Source organism: Callithrix jacchus, chromosome 18 (assembly GCF_049354715.1).
Source record: "Callithrix jacchus isolate 240 chromosome 18, calJac240_pri, whole genome shotgun sequence".
NCBI lineage: Eukaryota > Metazoa > Chordata > Mammalia > Primates > Cebidae > Callithrix > Callithrix jacchus.
This window is the reverse complement of record NC_133519.1, coordinates 23,310,677-23,331,070: the sequence shown is the minus strand read 5'-3', so window position 1 is coordinate 23,331,070 and position 20,394 is coordinate 23,310,677. Positions and strand designations below refer to the sequence as shown.

Here is a 20,394-nt window from a genome sequence, read left to right as displayed (position 1 = left end):
ACAAAGGATTTTATTCTTCTTGAAGGACATTTTTAATAGGCATAAAATTATTTTCTTTCAGCACTTTAAAGATATTTTTCCATTATTTACTGCTTTCCATTGTTTATGTGGAGAGGTCAGTTATCTTAATCTTGTTCTTTTGAAGGTTTCTTTTAAGATTATTTAAAAATTATCCAAATTTTTTGGTAGTTTTACTATGATGCATGTAGGTGTGGTTTCCTTTGTATTCATCCTATTTAGGATTTTCTGAACTGCTTTTATCTATTGGTTATTTTATTTCATCAGTTTTTCAAAAACTATCTCTTCATGTATTGCTTCTGCCCATTCTTTTTTTATTTTGGAGACAGGGTTTTTCACTCTGTTGCCCAGGCTGGAGTGCAGTGGCTTGATCTCGGCTCACTGTAACCTCCGCATCTAGGGCTTAAGCAAGTTTGGTTTCATCTGTATTTATCTATTTATAGCCAATAACAGATTTGAAACAAATGTGCAAACTGCTAACTGTGTTTAATGCCAGTGTAGGGATATGAGTGACTACTTTCTCTGTTTGTGATAACTTAAGAATTTTTTAAGTAAATGTGCAAAGTATACTCTTTGATCCAATTGGTTACCCCTGAAAAGTTGCCTTATAAAGTTAAATGAACAAAAGTGTAAGAAAATATGTGCAAAGATATTTATTGCCGCTGTATCAGTAAGAATTCTTTTGACTGATAGTGAAATGGCTGGCTCTAGCGATTTGGTACAACTGTATCCAAAAAAGAGAGACCATATTTTTCTGTGTCTTATTCTTTTTTCCCTCCCTGAAGTGACATTCATAAAACATAAAAATAACCATTTTAATAAAGTGAATAATTCACCTATACCATTCACCATTTTAATGTGAACAATTCGTTTGTAAAACTTTATGAGTTATTCTCACAAGAGGAGCAAACCTTGTTTTCCAAGTATTCCTTAGAAGTCATCTCTTTTTTCTTCTGGGCTTGAATTGGGTGAATTTACACATTATTTGGTTCCGAAATTCAGGCTTAAGTTAGTAGAAGTTTGAAAATATCTTTTGTGAAACTCTGGCCACTAAGACCCTTTCACGGGTCTGGAAGGTCAAAACTATTTTCATAATGATACCGGGATTGGATATTAATTTGGCCTTTTCACTGTGTTGACATTTTACACTAAATGGTAGAAAACAATGCTAAGTAAAACTGCTAGTGCTTTAGCACAAGTCAGTGGCACCAAACTGTTTTAGTAATTGTCTTATTCTTCATGCCACTTACTCACAGTTTAAAAAAAAAAACAAGTTTCACTTAAGAATGTCCTGAGTTAAGTAGTAAGAATTATTAGTTTTTTTATCTTGAACCCTTGAGTACATGTCTTTTTTTGTATTTTGCATGACAGAAATGGGAAGTCCATCATGAAATACCATTGCTAGATACCAGAATATAGTGATTAATTCAAGGAGAAGTATTTGTGTGCTTGTTTGAATTGCAAGCCTTTCCCCCCGCAGCCCCCTACCATGGAATAGCATTTTTACTTGAAAGAATGATTCAAGGCAAACTGTGCTACTTCAGATTTGGGTATTTGACAGATATTTTTCTCAAAAACGAAAAAAGTATGCCTGTCACTTCAAACAAAAAAAAAAATAACTGACAATATATGCTGCCAATGATAAAATTCAAGCTTTCACACAAAAGTCAGAATTTTGAAAAATTTCTCTTGGCCACCCAAAATAATTTTTCTTTTGAGATTAATGGTGATATTAATGAGTATAATTTTTTGATATTTCATAATGAAATGTGTCAACATTTAGAAAATCCACATAACTTAGTGAACCAACATTTTCCCAATGACCAATGCACAATGTTAAAAAAAAAATCAAGCTAGGTGATAAAGAGATTTGCAAAACTAAAATGTCATTCTTTTCACTAAATTATTTTTTGTTTTGGAAAATATAGTTATTTTCTTTAAAATGTACACAACCATTGTATACTCATGGGAGAATGAGAGTGGAAAAGAGCAAATAATGTATTTGCTAAAAATGTATTTAGTATTATAAACAATGGTTTGATGCTGAGAGTCCACTGACAGGGTCTCAAGACTTCCAGGGACTCCATAGAGCACAATTTGAAAACTGCTACTCCAGAAAAATTTACAGATATGCTGAAGGAGACAAAAATATAAGGCTCTTCACTTACATCATTGTTTGTAGAATAGTAAAAAATAGACAACAACCTTAAAATCCCACCATATGTGGTGGACACAGTGGCTTACGCTTATAATCCCAGTGCTTTGGGAGGCCAAAGCAGACTAATCACTTGAGGCCAGGAGTTTAAGACCAGCCTGGGCAACATAGCAAGAGCCTGTGTCTCCAAAAAAAATTAAATTAAATTAAATTAAAAATGAGCTATGAATGGTGGTATGTGCCTGTAATCCTAGCTGCTTGGGAGGCTAAGGAGGGAAGATCGCTTGAGCCCACAAGTTTGAGGCTACATTGAGTTGTGACTGAGCCACTGTACCCCAATCTGGGTAACAGAGCAAGACTGTGTCTCTAAAAAATGTAAAAAATAAAAATCCCACCATATGGGTAATGGGTAAATAGATGGTTCTCCGGTTTAATTTTATGCAGCACTAAAAGGCATAAATTTGCATGGTGAAATATCAAAAGTGATATCTATTAAAGCAAGATTTAAAATATGTATGTATGCTATTTATATAATATTTTTAAACATACAAACCAAATAGTATATCTTTCTTTGCAGATAAGCACAAATATTTTTAGGAGAATTTAAAAAGAATGTACTGGAAGAATAGATAGATACCAAACCCATGATAGTTGATACCTCTGAGGAGTTGGGCACAAGATTGCAGACTAGTTTTATCTGTAATGTTTTATTTCTTTACAGGATTAAAGACTAGGAGAAAATATAACTGAATATTAACAATTGTTAACTTGGTGTTTTAGAAATGTAGATGTTTTTAAGCACTTTCTTGCATTTTTAAGGTAGTTTCAAAAAATCTCAATGATTAAAATAATTATAACTAACAAATTTTACGTCTTTATTATGCTTTATTGACAAGAAAACACTGATTGATAGATAGATCGATAGATAGATAGATTGAGACAGGGTCTCACTCTATTGCCCACGCTGAAGTGCAGTAGCATGATTTCAGCTCACTGCAACCTTGACCTCCTGGGCTCAGGTTGACCCTCCCACCTCAGCCTCCCAAGCAGCTGGGACCACAGGTGAGCACCACCACGCCCGGCTAATTTTTGAGTCTTTTGTAGAGGTGGGGTTTCACCATGTTGCCCAGGCTAGTCTTGAACTCCTGGGCTCCAGTAAGCTGCCTGCTTTGGCCTCCCAAATGCTAGGATTACAGGTGTGAGCTACCATGCCTGGCCAAGAAAACAGATTTAAACAAATTTATTTTTAAAAAAGAATTCTCTGTTAAGTTTTGACAGTTATTAGCAGTGAAGTATATTATCTTCTGCCCACATAGCAACTGAAAACGTAATAATCTGTCTGGAGAGAGATTGGCGCAATGTAGGTTTAATGTTTTGGTAGCACTGTAGGCAAGAGCAGTTCTTTTTTGAAAGCAATTTAAACAACTGTTTTTAAGAACCATAAAATGATTTATTGTCTTCGACTTGGTTATTTTATTTTTAGAAATCTCTCCTAAAGAACTAGTCCATGGTATGAAACAGCTATGGGCATTAAAGCATTATTTGGGATAGTAAAAAATTATAGGGCCCTAAAAGTTTAGCAGTAGAATAATAGTTACATTAATTAGATTACTTGATAAGCAACTATTAAACTAGTAAGTATAAACATTGAGTAGCATGGAAAAATGTGAAATATATGTTATGTTTTAAAATGGGATATGAAATTATCAATCTAATTATAATTTAAATAAATTTAAGGGATAATATTAAATTATTTTAGAATGGTGGGATTGTATGTGATTTATTTCCTCCCTCGCTACTTTTAAAACTTTCCAGTATTACTACTTTTATTATAAGATACTATATGTATTATATGTATTTGTTTTTAATATATGTGATGATTTTTAAAAAATATTACTTTGGCCTTGTCTTCTCCCCATCATAATGCTTCTCCTACCTCTTTAAACCTTAGGCAGAAATAAAACGTCTTCAAGAAGCCAATAAGGCAGCTCGGAAGGAAAGACAGCTGATTCTTAAACAGCAGGAGGAGATAGAAAGGATCCGACAGACCACCATAAAACTACAGGAGAAGTTGAAGTCTGCAGGGGAGAATAAATTGGTAAATTACATGAAGTTATTATTTGTTTCCTGTCTTATGTGGACTGCCGATATCCAACCCTGTCTCATGTTCTAAGATGATATTCATTCAAACAGTATGATACAATAATGGACTAAGATAAAGTTCTATGGATATGCCGTCTTAGTCCATTTTCTGTTGCTATAACTGAATACCTAAGACTGGGTAATTTATAAAGGAGCAACATTTTTTCTTATAGTTCTAGAAGGTGAGAAGTTCAAGGTCAAGGTGCCACATCTGGTGAGGGCCTTCTTGCTGGTAAGGACTCTCCACAGAGTCCCAAGGGGTGATGCAGGGCATCGCGTGGCAAGCAGACTGAGCGTACTAGCTCAGTGCTCTCTTTCTTCTCTTATTAAGCCACTAAAGTCCAACCCTCATGATGTCATCTATTTCTAATTACTTTTCCAAAAGCTCTCAAATACCATAGTCTGATTTCCCACTCTCTTAATGTTACAGTGAGACTTAAGATTCAACATGGGTTACAGAGGGGACAAACATTCAAACCGTAGCAATGCCCTAATGTATAGTGAGAGTTTTATTTTATTTTTTCCTATGGAATATACAAATTTTTAAAGGGGCGTGTGGTTCTTACATAATATTGGTTTAATTTAGAGTATTTTTCACTTACAAACTAAATTGGAACAGAGGGCTTTGCTATTACTCATCAATCCAAATATTTTCTTCAGAATCAATGGGGGAGACTGTTTTGGTATTTACATGATACTCATTTTAGCTATCCAACTTTAATACAATGATACAAGATTCAAAGGAGATACCAGACAAAAACAAAATTTGAACCTATTCCTTTTTTTATTGAGACAGGGTCTCACTCTGTCACCTGGACTAGAATGAAGTAGTATAATCATAGCTGATGGCAGCCTTGACCTTCCCCGGGGGTCAGGTAATCCTCTCACCTCAGCTTCCTGAGTAGCTGGGACTACAGGCATGCACCTCCACTCCCAGCTGATTTTTTGTATTTTTTGTAGAGCTGGGGTTTTGCCATGTTGCTCATGGTGGTCTCCCAACTTCTGGGCTTAAGTGATCCATCTGCCTTAGCCTCCCAGAGTGTTGGGATTATAGGCATGAGCCACCATATCCAGTGGACCTGCTCTAAGGTACTATAAAATGTCAGTATGGGGCTGGGTGCCATGACTCGTGCCTGTAATCCCAACACTTTGGGAGGCCTAGGTGGGCAGATTGCTTTAGCTCAGGAGTTTGAGGCCATTCTGGGCAACAGGGCGAAACCCGCAGCTCTACAAAAACTACAAAAATTAGCTGGGCATGGTGGCATGTGCCTATATTCCCAGCTACTTGCGAGGTTGAGGTGGAGGATTGCTTCAGCCTAGCAGGCCAAGGGTGCATTAAGCTCATTAAGCTGTGAGCACACCATTGCACTCTGGCCTAGGTGATAAAGCAAGACCCTGTCTCAAAAAAAAAAAAAAAGTCATTATAGTGTGAGAAAACTAGACTGTATAGCAGTAGCAGTATAATATTTTAAATCTCTAATATGCGATACTTCGATTTTTAAAGAAACTTTAAATTTTGAAAAAAATGTCAAACTTAACAGAAAAGTGTCAAACAGTACAAAAAACAATTCTATAATCCTGAGTTATCTGAGAGTAAGTTGCCAACAAATTAACATTGATACATTACTACCATTTAATCTGCACATTACCGTAAGTAAATGCCCCTCTCATTCCACCTGGGTTCTGACTCCCCAAGTTGGGCTGTTCCCATCTCCTCACACCTTCTCTTCCTTACCCTCTTTGGACTCTGCCTCTTGTGCTAGCATATTCTCTGTCGTAAGGTCATCCTCACAATGTTTGGGCTTGCATTTTTGTGTTGGGTTGCTTTCATGTGACTTTCTTGTTGGCCTTCTTGGGCTTTAATTCTCCTTACCAGCCATCCTCCTGCATTAGATGCCCTCTTCATCCTACTCAGGTTCTGAGACCCCACTCTTGGCCTCTTGTCTCCCTCCATCCCTGTATAGATGGCTGCCTTGCTCTGCCCCATCCAGTGACTTTAAGACTGAACTGTTCAGGAAGAAGAAAGGGAAGCTCAGGGACTCTACTTTGTTTTTACGAAATAAAAACAGTTATGACTATCCCTACCAATATTCCTGAGAAGTTAGATAAATGACTATTTATGGGGAAATTATACTAAACAATTAAGGTTTTACTTTTTGCTTATCAGAAATAATGTATTGATTAATATTTTCCAAATGTTTTCTTTACAAACTTTTTAAATTTTTGAAAACATTGTTTTACATAAGGAGTATTCAAAGGAAAAAACCCATGCCCTAGTATGATTAGAGTAAATGTTATGTCTTCCAGTCATTCTTTTTGTCTGTACATACAGGTTTTATAGATTTACAGTGTTTAGTTTTGTATTCCTTTTGATGGTTCAACTTTAAAATCTCAGAGAGGACATACAGATAGGTTACTAATGGCAGAAACTTTTTTGGATTTCTTACATTTCTTCTTTTTTAAAATTATTATATGTTACGATATTCCTTTTTCTCTCTATATATAAATGATATTAAAATATACATAATATGAAATGTACTAGTTTAACCATTTTTAAGTGTATGATATATTTTGACCTTTAATATCTCATTTTCAGTTATTACATTGTGACATTGCATTAATTTTGAATTGTATTTATGATGGCTTCAGGGTCCTCTTAAAGTCCAATACAATTTTGCCTCTTTTTGTTTGCAGGACTCTCATAGTGATGATGATACAAAGGATAATAAAGCATCCAGTCCTGGTCCAACTGACTTGGAGACCCGCAGTCCTTCTCCCATTTCAATCTCCAGCAGTGAAACTAGCAGCATTATGCAGAAACTGAAGAAAATGAGAAGCCGCATGGATGAAAAGTAATTCATTTTTATAAATATCTCTTGCTTAGTTACATTGAAAGTAGTACAACAAAAAACACTTTTAATATACTTCATTAGATTAGATTGAGACAAAATATTTTGTGGATTTAGTAATATTTTAGCAGAATTGTTAGATCAACCTAGAAGCCAGTTAACTGTAGATTTTATTTATGAAACAATTTTAATATAAACAGGTTTCTTATTTTAAAAAAAAACAAGGCTGAGAGTGGTGGCTCATACCTATAATCCTAGCACTTCGAGAAGCTGAGGTAAGAGGATCACCTGAGTCCAGGAGTTTAAGATCAGCCTGGGCAACATAGTGAGAAACCATCTCTACAAAAAAATTTAAAAATTAGCTGGGCATGGTAGCATGTGCCTATATTCCCAGCTATGTGGGAGGCTGAGGTGGGAGGATCCTTTGAGCCTAGGAGGTCAAGGCTGCAGTGAGCTATGATTGTACCACTGCACTCCAGCTGCGGTGACAGAGCTAGACTCCTGTCACACACACACACACACACACAAAATTAATATCTGCACATGTACCCATAATAAAGTTTTCCACTAATTCGGGGAAGCAACTAATGTTATAGCCTGATGTTTCATCCTGTGGCTCTCTGGCACCTCTAAGGCTTATTCAAATAGATGAAATTTTAATCTGGTGAGTAGGTATGAGTTCCTTAGCTGAAACCAGAAAGGCTGAAGTTTTCCAGGAATGTTAATTTGTTAGTGTAACATTCTTCTAAAATAGTTATAAGAATTACTTTGTAAAAACTCTTAAAGCTGCTCCAACTTAGATATAGCTCAGTTGTACATCAGTGTTGACCATATAAAATGACATTTATGTGAGACTTTACTCTGGGGTATGTATGTTATACCCCAGAGTAAATACGGTTATAAATTAGATGCTTGTGGAATCTGTCCTTGCCTCTGAAACCTCTGCCGCATATCTAGCTTCCTCAAAACCCATTAAATATGCAGAAATTAGAAATTTTTGTTGACTACCATTTAAGTACACAATTTGAACTACTACAGATTGAATGTTAATTCTAACTTGATAACCTTTGGCAGTATACTGCATATCACCAAATTTAATAATGCTCTATATTATATGTTACATTAATCTCTGATTTAGTTTGTGTTGCAACAGTCAAGCAGTTTTAAGTGAAATCCTTACTTTCTGTAGGTAAAGTTATACATTGGCACTTGATTGCAAGAAAGCCATTTCATAATTTAAAAATACTTAAATTGATTATGAAAATAAGTCCTAAAATAAATACAGTTTTTAAAAATTAAAAATATAAGAAGTGAAACCAAATATTGAGAAATATATGAATTTTTTTTTGGATGTTTTCCATAGACTAATTAAAGCTTCTTCAGGTAGGAATTTATTAAAATTTAGATTAAAGATGCTTTCTTCCTTTCTGATAAAATTTTATGGTAGCCTCTATGAGCATACTGTATTTTGTTTCAGCAGTCTTTGAATTCAAAAGTAAAATAATCTTGCATAAACTTTTACCACTAATTTGACATTGTATATGTGCCACAAATGTCTTTGAGTGGTAAATGTTGGGGGAAAAACAGTGTCAGGGTGATTTCTTCATTGATCTCTTTCTCTTCTATTTTAATAAAATCTTCATTACTAATCTCTAAGAATGATATTCTAATTTAACCACCTTTGTAGAAAAAAACTGCTAATTCTAGTCTGTCCTTGAGGTCAGTTTCTGGGATGCTTATTTCATTCAAATATGGTTAAAGCTTTAAAAATCCTAAATAACAAGCTCCAGTATGGATTTATTGACTTTGATCCACATTTTGTTAATTATTTTCAGAGACTCCAAAATATTAATCATCTAGAATTTTTGTATTATTCCTCTATCTTTTCTTGACAACTATGGCAATTGATTTTTGAGAATTTTGTCAAGTAGAATAGGCTTTGAAGCAGTCCGTGACTTTTTGATCTGTTTGAAGCAATGCAATTGTGTTTGTAATAGGAACAGAGTAAAGGTAGTAGTGGCAAAGAAATGTTTGAGTGATGGTGCTGAAATCTGAAGATGAGGCCAGGTGTGCTGGCCCACCTGTAATCCCAGCACTTTGGGAGGCGGAGGTGGGCAGATCACCTGAGGTCAAGAGTTCAAGACCAACCATAGCCAATATGGTGAACCCTGTCTCTACTAAAAATACAAAATTAGCCAGATGTGGTGACACATGCCTGTAATCCCACCTACTCTGGAGGCTGAGGCAGGAGAATATTGCCTTGAACTTGGGAGGTAGAGGTTGCAATGAGCTGAGTTCGAACCACTGTAATCCAGCTTGGGCAACAAGTACAAAACTTAGTCTCAAAGAAAAGAAATCTGAGGATGAATTAAAGAATTTTTCAAAATGGTGGTACATAGAAAAGGGTATTATTATGCACTATTTTTTGATCTCTGAAACAAAGTAATGTGAAAACTAGTTTTTAAATACCGTTTATGTTACCAGAGCTCTACAGTTTGATCTCCTTCATTGATGTTGGAGTGTCAGCTCAGTAAACAGGCAGTCAGTTAATTTCATAGTCATTTGCTTACAGTAGGCACCTAACAACAAAATCGTTTGAACCTCTGCTACTTCATGATCAGGAACTTATTTGTTCTATAGATTTGCAAAGGCAGTCATTCCTATTTTATTGTTATAAATCACCAAGGAGTAGTCATCCTTCTCAATAAGTTTAGCTAGTTTTTAGGGGTAACCTTTTCCTTATATATCATTGCTTATTGTTAACTTTCTGAACTCTGATTTTATGACAGATTTTTTTTGAAGTGATCATATCATTCTTGGCTATAGTGAAAGATTCCCTTTTTTAATATTTCACTGTGACAGTATGTGTTTGTTAAATATTAAAAACCATGTTATATTCCTAACATATGGCTTTTCTTGATCACTTTGTTGGGTAGACATTTTATAAATGTCATGTAATTTCCATTTATCAGTATGTAAAAAGCAAAAAATAATATTCAAAGTGTGAAAGACATTAATAATATCGAAAACATGTTTGCAGAAGACATACAGTAGATCTAAGCCATGGACTGAATAGCTCTCAGTGTTTTTGGTTTTATTGGTAAGTGAAATCTGAGCTTTATTACTGTGAGGGATATTACTTACAGTTTAAGTGGATTGCCTATAAACATGAAACAGATAGTCATTAAAAAAACACCATGCAATTGACTCTCTTTACAGAACAAGTGAAACACTGAAAGAATAGTGTTTTCTTCATCTGTAAGTGTTTCATTACTTAAAATAGGACACTGCATTTTTTTCTTTCATTTGTTAACAGTAGCTTCTTCTTCCATATTATGTATTAATTATACACTTTCTCAGCAATTATTTATTGATTAATGTGTGAGTATGCTAAGTTCTGAGGGACACCAAGATAAATCAGACTTAAACCCTGTCCTCAGAGAGCTTAGAGTGTAGACGGAAAAAACAATGAGTAGCAAGTTCATATAGAGAAGTATATTTAGATCAATTGCTAAGGAAGTTCAGAAAAGAGAAATTCTACCTCACAGTATGATATATGTCAAGGACATTTTCATAGTTGAGTGTACTTTTTCTTTCTTTCTTTTTTTTTTTTTGAGACAGAGTCTCACTTTGTCGCCCAGGCTGGAGTGCAGTGGCACAATCTCAGCTCACTGCAACCTCCACCTCCCGGGTTCAAGCGATTCTCCTGCCTCAGCCTCTGGAGTAGCTGGGATTACAGGCGTCCACCACTGTGTCCCCTAATTTTTGTATTTTTAGTAGAGTTGGGGTTTCACCATATTGGTCAGGCTAGTCTTGAATTTCTGATCTCATGATTCACCCGCCTTGGGCTCCCAACCTTTTTTTTTTTAAAACAGTCTCATTATGTTGCCCAGGATAGGATTGGACTCAATCTCCTGGGCACAAGTGATCCTTCCCACTCAGCTTCTGAATACTGTTAAATTAGTAAGTACTTTTAACATAAGAAGAAGGGACAAAAAGTATATAGCTATTTTTTGGTTTGATCATTCATGGCAGACCAACGTAGCATAGAAAAATGAAGCCTTTAGTCACAAAACATTTTAAATACTCCATTTACACTTCCCAGTTGGCTTACAACACTGTTAAAGGAGAAAAATTAATGTATTTAGTTTTAAATGATTGATCAAAAAGTTAAGCAGATAAATATTTTATGACCTTTTTCTGTCCAAAAGTATTTATGATATTGTCTGATCAATGTTGAAATCTTCACCATTAATCTGAATTTTAATAATGAAGGATTTTCAATAGAAGGATTTTGATATTCCATTAAAGGAGATATTTTAATTAGATTGTCATAATGCTAAATAGCATTGCCTTAAATTGAATAGAATTTTCTTAGACAACATTCTAGTCTAAGTGTAGTAGCTGAATAAATCCTGAAAGTCTGATACTCTGTTTTTGTTCTTTGCAGGAACTCCTAGGTCAGGAATAATGTACTGTATTATTTTGTTTACCTGGGTGTATGTAAATTATTAGATGATTTTAAGTTGTAGAATATTTTGCTATAGAAAATCAGACCTTCTCTAATTTTCTTTTTGGTCAGAACTATCTATATCCTCATTTGTGCTCCTGTTTCTCTATTGTTAAAGATGTTAAAGTACTCAAAATAATCCATTTTAAAATGTAAAGTACTGTGTTCCATTTTTAAATTATAACAGTAATAGAATTAAAAACCCAGAAGGAATAAAATGATTTAAGGTATTAAGTTTTTTGTGAGTTTTGTTTTGGGAAGAGTAAAAAAGTAGTGTTTTAGTTTAGGTGGGTTAGTCTCAGTAACTTGGAGATACACAGCATTAATAAGGATTCAATAATAAAGCAGCAGTAATTTTCATCAAGATCAGTACAAAATAGAGCAATGATTCTTAACCTTTTGGGGATCTTGAATTTGCTTGTAAATCAGATGAATGTTTTGGAACCGTGCCTCAGAAAAATGCATATACACACGTATATACACTTTTACGTGCAATTCCAGGGGATCCATGGACTCCTTGCTATATGAGTAACTAACGATAATAGAAGCACAGTAACATCCCAAACAAATGTAGAATTATAAATCTTTCTTCTGTGAAGGTCTTAAGATTTTGTTGATTTTTGGTAACTTTTATAATGAAAAGATATTTACACCTAGGAGTTCCGTTTAAAATTTAGATCATAATTTTATTCAAATTATAGAATGATTTTATAATCTGTTGGAATGCAGGCCACAATTATATTAGCTCTGTGGGCAACAAAAGTTCTCATGTCACATGGTCTAGCAGTCACATGATCTAGCAGTCTTTTGAGGTACAAAATAAGTGGAAATACTCCAGTGGAGACAGAGCGATAAAATGTTAAAATTAGAAGGGCTGTTAGGGAAGTCATCAAGTATAGTCTCTTTGTTTTTCATGAAGAAATTGAGGCCCACGGAGTTTATGTAGCTTTCCCCAGGTCACACACACAGCAGAATGGTAGAGCTGAAACTACAATCCTGCTCTCCAGAGTTCAGCTAGCTAAAGTTAAAGTTAAGTTAGCATATCTGCTTTCAACCTCATAGATTTTTTTTGAAACCTAAATTGATGACTTAGTTATCTTCAGTAGAAACTGATCCTTCTAAATAGTATTTTGTTGAAATTAGCAGAGTGCTAGATGGCTGATTTCTGGAGTTGAATAGCTGTACAGAGCAAGTTCAAATGTGAAAGTGTGACTAAAAGTGAATTATGGCCTGGGCGATGGCCCATGCCTGTAATCCCAGCACTTTGGCAGTGCCTAGGCATGCGGATCACGAGGACAGGAAATTGAAACAATCCTGTCCAACGTGGCGAAACCACGGCTCTACTAAAAATACAAAAATTAACTGGGCATGGTGGTGTGTGCCTGTAATCCCAGCTACTCAGGAAGCTGAGGCAGGAGAATCCCTTCAACCAGGGAGTTGGAGGTTTCAGTGAGCCGAGATAATGCTACTGCACTCTAGCCTGGTGACAGAACAAGACTCTGTCTAAAAAAAAAGGTGGGGGGAATTAAGCTGGCCAGGTGGATGCCATGGCCCCTGCCTGCAATCCCAGTACTTTGGGAGGCTGAGGCGGTGGATCACCTTGAGGCCTTGAGGTTAGGAGTTGACCAGCCTGGCCAACGTGATCAAATCCCATCTCTGCTAAAAATATAAAAAATTAGCCAGGTGCACACCTGTAATCCCAGGTACTCAGGAGACTGAGACTGAGGCAGGAGAATCTCTTGAACCCAGGAGACAGAGGTTACAGTAAGCCAAGATCATATCATTGCACTCCAGCCTGGGCCACAAGAGCAAAACTCCATCTTAAAAATATGAAAATAAAAAGTAAATTAAGTTGGGCACATGGCTCAGGCCTGTAATCCCAGCACTTTGGGAGCCCAAGGCAGGTGGATCACCTGAGGTCAGGAGTTCAAGATCAACCTGGCCAACATGGTGAAACCCTGTCTCTACGAAAAAAATAAATACAAAAATTAGCTGGGCATGGTGGCAGGTGCCTGTAATCCCAGCTAACCCAGAGACTGAGGCAGGAGAATCGCTGAACCTGGGAGGCAGAAGATGCAGTGAGCTGAGGTGGCGCCACTGCACTCCAGCCTGGGCAACAGAGTAAGACTCTGTCTCAAGAAAAAAAGTGAATTAAATACTCATTAATTCCTTAAGTTCAAACATTTTAGAAACATAATGATTTCCATGCTAGACTGAATCTGTTGTATATCTTTTTCTTGTCCAGTGTTTCGTTACCATCAGAGGACTTGTTGGGGGAATGCCTTGACATCAATCAAAAGCATTTTGTATTAGTAGGGATTTATGTCTCCATCATTCACAATTTTTTTTTCTTTCCTATGTAGCATCTTGAAGGATGATCAATTCTATTCTGAAGTAATGCTCTTTTGTCTCAACTTTATTCAACTTTTAAAGGGCACTTTTTATAAAATGTGTTTAATTAGAGGGCACTTTTTATAGAATGTGTTTATATTTAATAAGGAACATGTTTCTGGAAAGAAATTCTAATTTTAAACTTTTCTTACACTGTTTTTTAAACTATTTTATTTTCATTTTCTATTAGTTATTTCGTTCCTCATTCCTAAACTAGAGCTTTTGAATATGCTTAATCTTTAATAGAGGAAAATTATTGTTTTCTATGTTGGGCTAGACAAAAAATTTAAATTGTATATTTTTAAAGTTTTTTTCACATGTTCCAATATTATTTTACTTTTTGTACTAGGTCATGCATGCATTTAGCAGTTATACACTTAAGAGGGTGGGTGATATTTGAATGTTATGAATAGGTTTTTTGAGCGTTTTGCCAAGTGCTTTGTTTTGCATAATATTTTGATAATTGGCATCAAAATAAGTTTATTGTACCTTCATAAAGAATGGCAAGGAAGATTGCAATGTCTTTATTTGAAATTTAGCAAAAATGTTTTTCCTTGAACTTCAGTACAGAAAATCAAGGCAATCCAGATGTGAATATGTGTGTGTGTGTGTGTGTGTGTGTGTGTGTAAGTGAAGGGAAATTAAATACCAAGTTATATGTGATATGTGGGGAAACAGACATTAAAATAGTCTGTTATTTACAAATACACGTAGGTAAGATTATACATAATTTTAAGAATCCAAATGAATAGCTGGATTTAACCTAGATTTTCTCACTTCTATGACATACTGATATTACTCCTTGCCCTTCCAAGGCAAAAAATGTTGCCTTGATCTACAAGTTATTGTTGTTGTGCATGTGAACAGGAGCATGCTCTGTCAAAGAGAATTAACCTTTCCAAAGTTATTACTGGACTTTTTATACACACACACACACACACACACACACACCCCTATTTACTGTTACAAAAGAAGAAAATTTGGGAGTTTTTTTCCCTCCTTTTATAACTGTAAAATGGAATGTTCTTCTTACCTTTAACCTTAGGATTAAGCTGTCCATAGCAGTATTTTTTTCAACTGACAGTATTTATTGGGACTAGCTCACTTTATTAATTATGCATCCTGATATCTTATAGAATGGGTATTGTATTTCAATATTATTAGTTAACTGGGCCTTTGTTAGTTATAAAGCAAGATACTTCCAGTAGGTCCTGTTAGCAGTAAGTTTTATATTGTAGAGGTGAACAAGGTATTTTTGTGTAAATCAATTTACTGAATTATATTATTTTAAAGCTAGATTGTGATGGTAAGTTTAAGTAAGGCAAATGTAGTACTTTTTAAATTTAACTTCAAACTTAAAATACATGACAAGGTACAGATTAAAAAATCACTTCCTCAGGATTACGTGTGTACGTAGAGTTGCTGATATACTAGGTTCATGGCCGTAATTGTTATACTATCTGTTAAAGCTTAATTAAAAACTAATTTAGTCCCACAGTGTACTTACTTTACTCACAAATAGGTAAATTTAACTGAAAATATAGATGGTGGTTAAACAACATTTGAGAAGAAAGACATGTTTATTCAGAAATCATTGGTAAGATCTATAAAAGTACACCTTTTTAAATGTCACAGAGAGTGTAATGCCTGCTTTAACTGAGTCACTTATAATGTTCTTCAGGAAGCATATTAAAAGTTCTTCACTCAGCTCTTATGCTTTCCCTTTCTCATTCTTTCTGCCTCTTGATCTCTTGGTTTAAAATCTTCCTCCTTATTTTGTAGACACTGCTCTCCTGTTCACTACTTCTTCTCTGTCTTTACGTCTCATCACTGGGCCTCTCTCAGTGTCTGTTTTCCCAACCTTCATCCCAAATTCCAGCTGTATATCTACAACCAGTTGGTCAGGTAACTTGCACCTTTTTCAGTGCACTCTTTGATAGAGCATGCTCTGTTCTTTTTGTTTGTTTTGTTTGCTTTTTCTCTCTCTTTTTTTTAATATCCTGGAGGCCTCTTGTCGAATGTCCCATAAATTTTACCTTTTGTTTCCACATTAATTTGATGATTGCTCATGATCATTGCTCAAGAAGTAGAGTGACAGTTCTTGTGCTTTTTAGTGTTTGTGCAATACATGAACGCATGTTTGTTGGTTAACTACCACTATAGATATAATACCAATACTGTGAGCAGCTCACATTTTATTTAGTTGTGGCATCTGCATTTGAAGATGGTTTATTAGTAGCCTCTAAACTACGTAATTTTTCCTAACTCAGTAATTTCTTCTAACCCTTTGGGCCTAAGATATCATTGGCTATTTAAGTTCAGAAATCAGATTAAATTCAGAATTTGATGGATTCCTTTACTCAAGTAAATAAATAGTTATGTTTACATGCATTAAACACTGGGCTGTGGTGCTCAATGTTCTCTCCATGAAGAAAAGATTTACCACTTGACATTGCATCTCTTAGGTAATAGAAGAAACAAAACTCATTAAACCTGAAGCAAAGCCAGTCAGAAATTTAAAATAAAAGTGAAAAAGGGACATGAACATGTTTTTTGTTTGCTTGCTTGTTTTGGGGCTTTGGGGTTTGTTTTTTATTGTTGTTTTTGGTATTTGTTATTTTGGGTTTTGTGTGTTTTCTATTCTGAGCCTTCAGAATAAATTCCTTACATCATCTGTTATGGAAAAGAGTAACCTACAAAAATTGAATATATATGTATGAACATTGTCAATTATGGTTGTCTAGATATTCTGAAGGTTTTTTTTTCTGAATATACTATTTTTCCTTTGCTAATTTTACAAACCATTATGAGTAAATATATATTTATATAATTCCGTCATTTTCTGAATAAGTTGACTCATGAAAGCTTCTATCATCTCAAGCTTTTTTCAGAGAGAAGAGTAGTATGAATGTTCTACTTTTGCACAACTTGTTGATAAGGTGGTGAGTGATAGAGCTCTCAAAGTGATCTCTATTGGTTTGTTCTCTCAAACTGTTCTTCATGGTATGACCATAGGTTTCTGACAAAGCGAGAGCAAAAATTAATGCAGCGGCGACAACATGCAGAGGAGCTCCTAGAGTGGAAGCGACGATTGGATGCAGAAGAAGCAGAAATCCGTCAAATGGAAAAACAAGCTTTGGCTGCATGGGACAAAGAATTAATAAAACCCAAAACTCCTAAGAAGGAATTGGAGGACCAGAGAACAGAACAGAAAGGTAATAAATACTGACGGTGTTCAGACTGAAAACTAAAGCCTAACATAATTGAAAGATTTATTTCATGACTTTTAAAAATGAGAGGCTGGACTCAGTGGCTCACGCCTATAATCTCAGTTCTTTGGAAGACCAAGGGCGGAGGATCGCTTGAGGCCAGGAGTTCAAGACCAGCTTGGGTGACATAGCAGACCCTGATTCTGCAAAAAAATTTAAAAAGTAGATGGGCATGGTGGTACATACCTATATTCCTAGCTACTGAGGAGAGAAGCTTGCTTGAACCCAGGAGGTCAAGGTTTTGGAGAGCTATGATCACCCCTACTGTGCTCCAGCCTGGGTGACAGAGTGAGACCTCTCTAAAAAAAATTATAATTAAAATGAAAATGATTAAGGTGATGCAAATGATGAGAAAGATAATATAACCACAAATGCTGGAAAAATTAGAAAGATAAAAAAATGTTATAACACCTTTATTCTAATATAAACTTGAAAACTTACAAGAAATGGCTAAATTCTTCTAAAAACTACAACTTACTAAAGCTTACTCAGTAAGGTAAGAGAACCCTCCTGATTCTTCCACCAGTAGAGGAATTATACCCCAGTAGCTAAGCATCTTTTTACATTGACCTTCTTTATCTTTACCAGTATATAAGTCTTTAAAGGGGGATAAACTAGTATTATAATTCTTTACTTTTTCAGGGAATAGAAAAATAGACATTTCTCAACTCATTTTATGAGGCTAATATATAAGCTTGAGACAGTGTCAGAAAAGCAAAGGTCAGTCTTACCTATCCTGAATTATATATTAGCACACTAAGTTCAACTATATATACAAATCCTAATACTTAATGACAGAGTGGGATTAGCACATATTAAAAAGTTGATATTGTGGTGGATTACCTTAAACAGATTAAAGGAGAAAAATTGGTCATCTCAATGGATTCAGAAGCATCTGTTGGCTCACACCTGTAATCCCAACACTTTGGGAGGCCGAGGTGGGCGGATCACTTGAATCCAGGAGTTCGAGACCAGCCTGGGCAATATGGTGGAACCCTGTCTCTACCAAAAGTACAAAAAATTAGCTGGGCATGGTGGTGCATGCCTGTGGTCCCAGCTACTCAGGACGCTGAGACATGAGAATCACTTGAGCCCAGAAGGCAGAGGTTACAGTGAGCTGAGATGGTACCACTGTATTCCTGGGTGACAGAGTGAGACCCTGTCTCAAAAAAATAAAAAAATAAAAATAAAAAGCATTTGTGATAAAATAAATAAACTTCACATCAAAGTAGCCATAGAAAGGAACTTTCTTTACCCAATAAAGGATATTAACAACAAAAAAACCCACCAAACCTTTCATAGATACCATCTTTAATGATAAAACATAGAAACTTCCTTTGTATTTGGAAATAAGACAAGGATGCTTATTTTTAGCTCTATTCAGCATTGTGTAGAGGTCCTACATATACATTTAAGGCTAGAAAAAGAATTAAAAGCTATGTGTAGTGAGAAGAAACAAAATTCTCATTATTTTCAGTTAATAAAGCTATACACATAGATAATCCAGAATTTACATGTTTATTATTAGAATTAATAAGCGAGCTTAGCAAGGTTTCTGGTTATAAAATTCATGTACAAAACTCAACTACATGTCTATAGATCAGCAAAAATTGATTAGAAAAATCTAATTTTTAAAAAAAGAAACAAATAGAAATAAAATATAATAGAAACAAAAAAAATGAAGTACCTAGGAATAAATTTAACAGAAAGTGTACAAGATCTTTATATAGAAAAATTTAGAATTTTATTAGGAGACATATAAGGCCGAAATAGCCTGGGTCCAGTGGCTCACGCCTATAATCCCAACACTTTGGGAGGCTGAGGCAGGCAGATCTCTTGAGCTCAAGCGTTCACAGCAAGCCTGGGCAACATGACCAAACACTGTCGCTACAAAATATACAAAAAAATTAGCTGGGTATGGTGGCACATGCCTGTAGTCCCAGCTACTTAGGGGACAGAGGCAGGAGGATTGCTTGTGCCCTGGAGGTCAAGGCTGCAGTGAGCCTTATTCATGCCACTGCACTGTAGCCTGGGTGACAAAGCAAGACCCTGTCTCAAAAAGTAAATAAAAGAAAGACAAAATAAATAGAACATTATTCCATACTCACAGATTCACTGTCATAAGGTACTAATTCTCCTTAAATTAATCTATAGATTCAAGACTATTTACATCAGAAACCCAGCAAGGTTTCTTTGTAGGAAACCTTTGACAAGCTCATTAAAAAATTTATGTGAGGCCGGGCACAGTGGGCAGGTGGATCACCTGAGGTCAGGAGTTCCAGACTAGCCTGGCCAACATGGTGAAACATGGTGAAACCCTATATCTACTAAAAATACAAAAATTAGCCAGGTGTGGTGGCACATGCCTGTAATCCCAGCTACTCTGGAGGCTAAGGCAGGAGAGTCGCTTGAACCCAGGAGGTGGAGGTTGCAGTGAGCCAAGATCATGCCACTGCACTCCAGCTGGCGTGACAAGAATGAAATTCCGTCTCAAAAAAAAAAAAATTACATGAAAGAACAAAGGAACTAAAAAGTAACAACCCTACTAAATAAGAACCACAAAATGCAGAAACTTACTTTACCGTATATCAAGACTTCTAAGGTGTAGTGATTAAAATAATAGATTTGCATAGAAAGGGACAAATAGACTATGAAACAGATAACCCGATCTGTGCATCTATGGAAGCTGACTCTCCTGTTTGTGGGAGGCATAAATGAAGTTGGATTCCTACCTGACAATATAAAAGATCTGTTCCAAGAAGGAAATAAAGGGTTAAGTGAGAAAATTAAAACTATGAAACTTTTAGAATATAAGAGAATGTTATTTATGACATCAAGGGAAAATAGGGATTTAACATGTTCTACAAAGCAAAAACTATAAAGTAAAAAATTGATAAATTTGACTTCAGTAAATTTAGAATTTCTGTTTTTTGTCATAAAGTAAAAAATACAAAATAAGATTTTACTACCCATATGACTGAAAAAGGTATAGTATTGAGAATATATAAATAACTCCTGTGAATCAATAATAAAATGAAAACCATCTAAAAATTAGACAGA

At 35.3% G+C, this 20,394-nt stretch overlaps 1 protein-coding gene across 37 annotated transcripts in view; it reads left to right on the top strand.

Annotated features, from left to right (window-relative positions):
* Window positions 1-20,394, top strand: part of CEP350 (centrosomal protein 350) — a 155,825-nt gene that overhangs the window by 95,315 nt on the left and 40,116 nt on the right. For 29 of the 37 annotated variants that reach the window (XM_078356183.1, XM_078356184.1, XM_078356181.1 and 26 more), the window contains 4 exons: window positions 4,125-4,271; window positions 7,010-7,167; window positions 15,848-15,970; window positions 17,081-17,280. In XM_078356183.1, the coding sequence (XP_078212309.1) occupies window positions 4,125-4,271; window positions 7,010-7,167; window positions 15,848-15,970; window positions 17,081-17,280 (628 nt within the window). The remainder of the gene's footprint in view (window positions 1-4,124; window positions 4,272-7,009; window positions 7,168-15,847; window positions 15,971-17,080; window positions 17,281-20,394) is intronic. The other 8 variants (XM_078356188.1, XM_078356189.1, XM_078356185.1 and 5 more) reach the window with 1 other exon arrangement.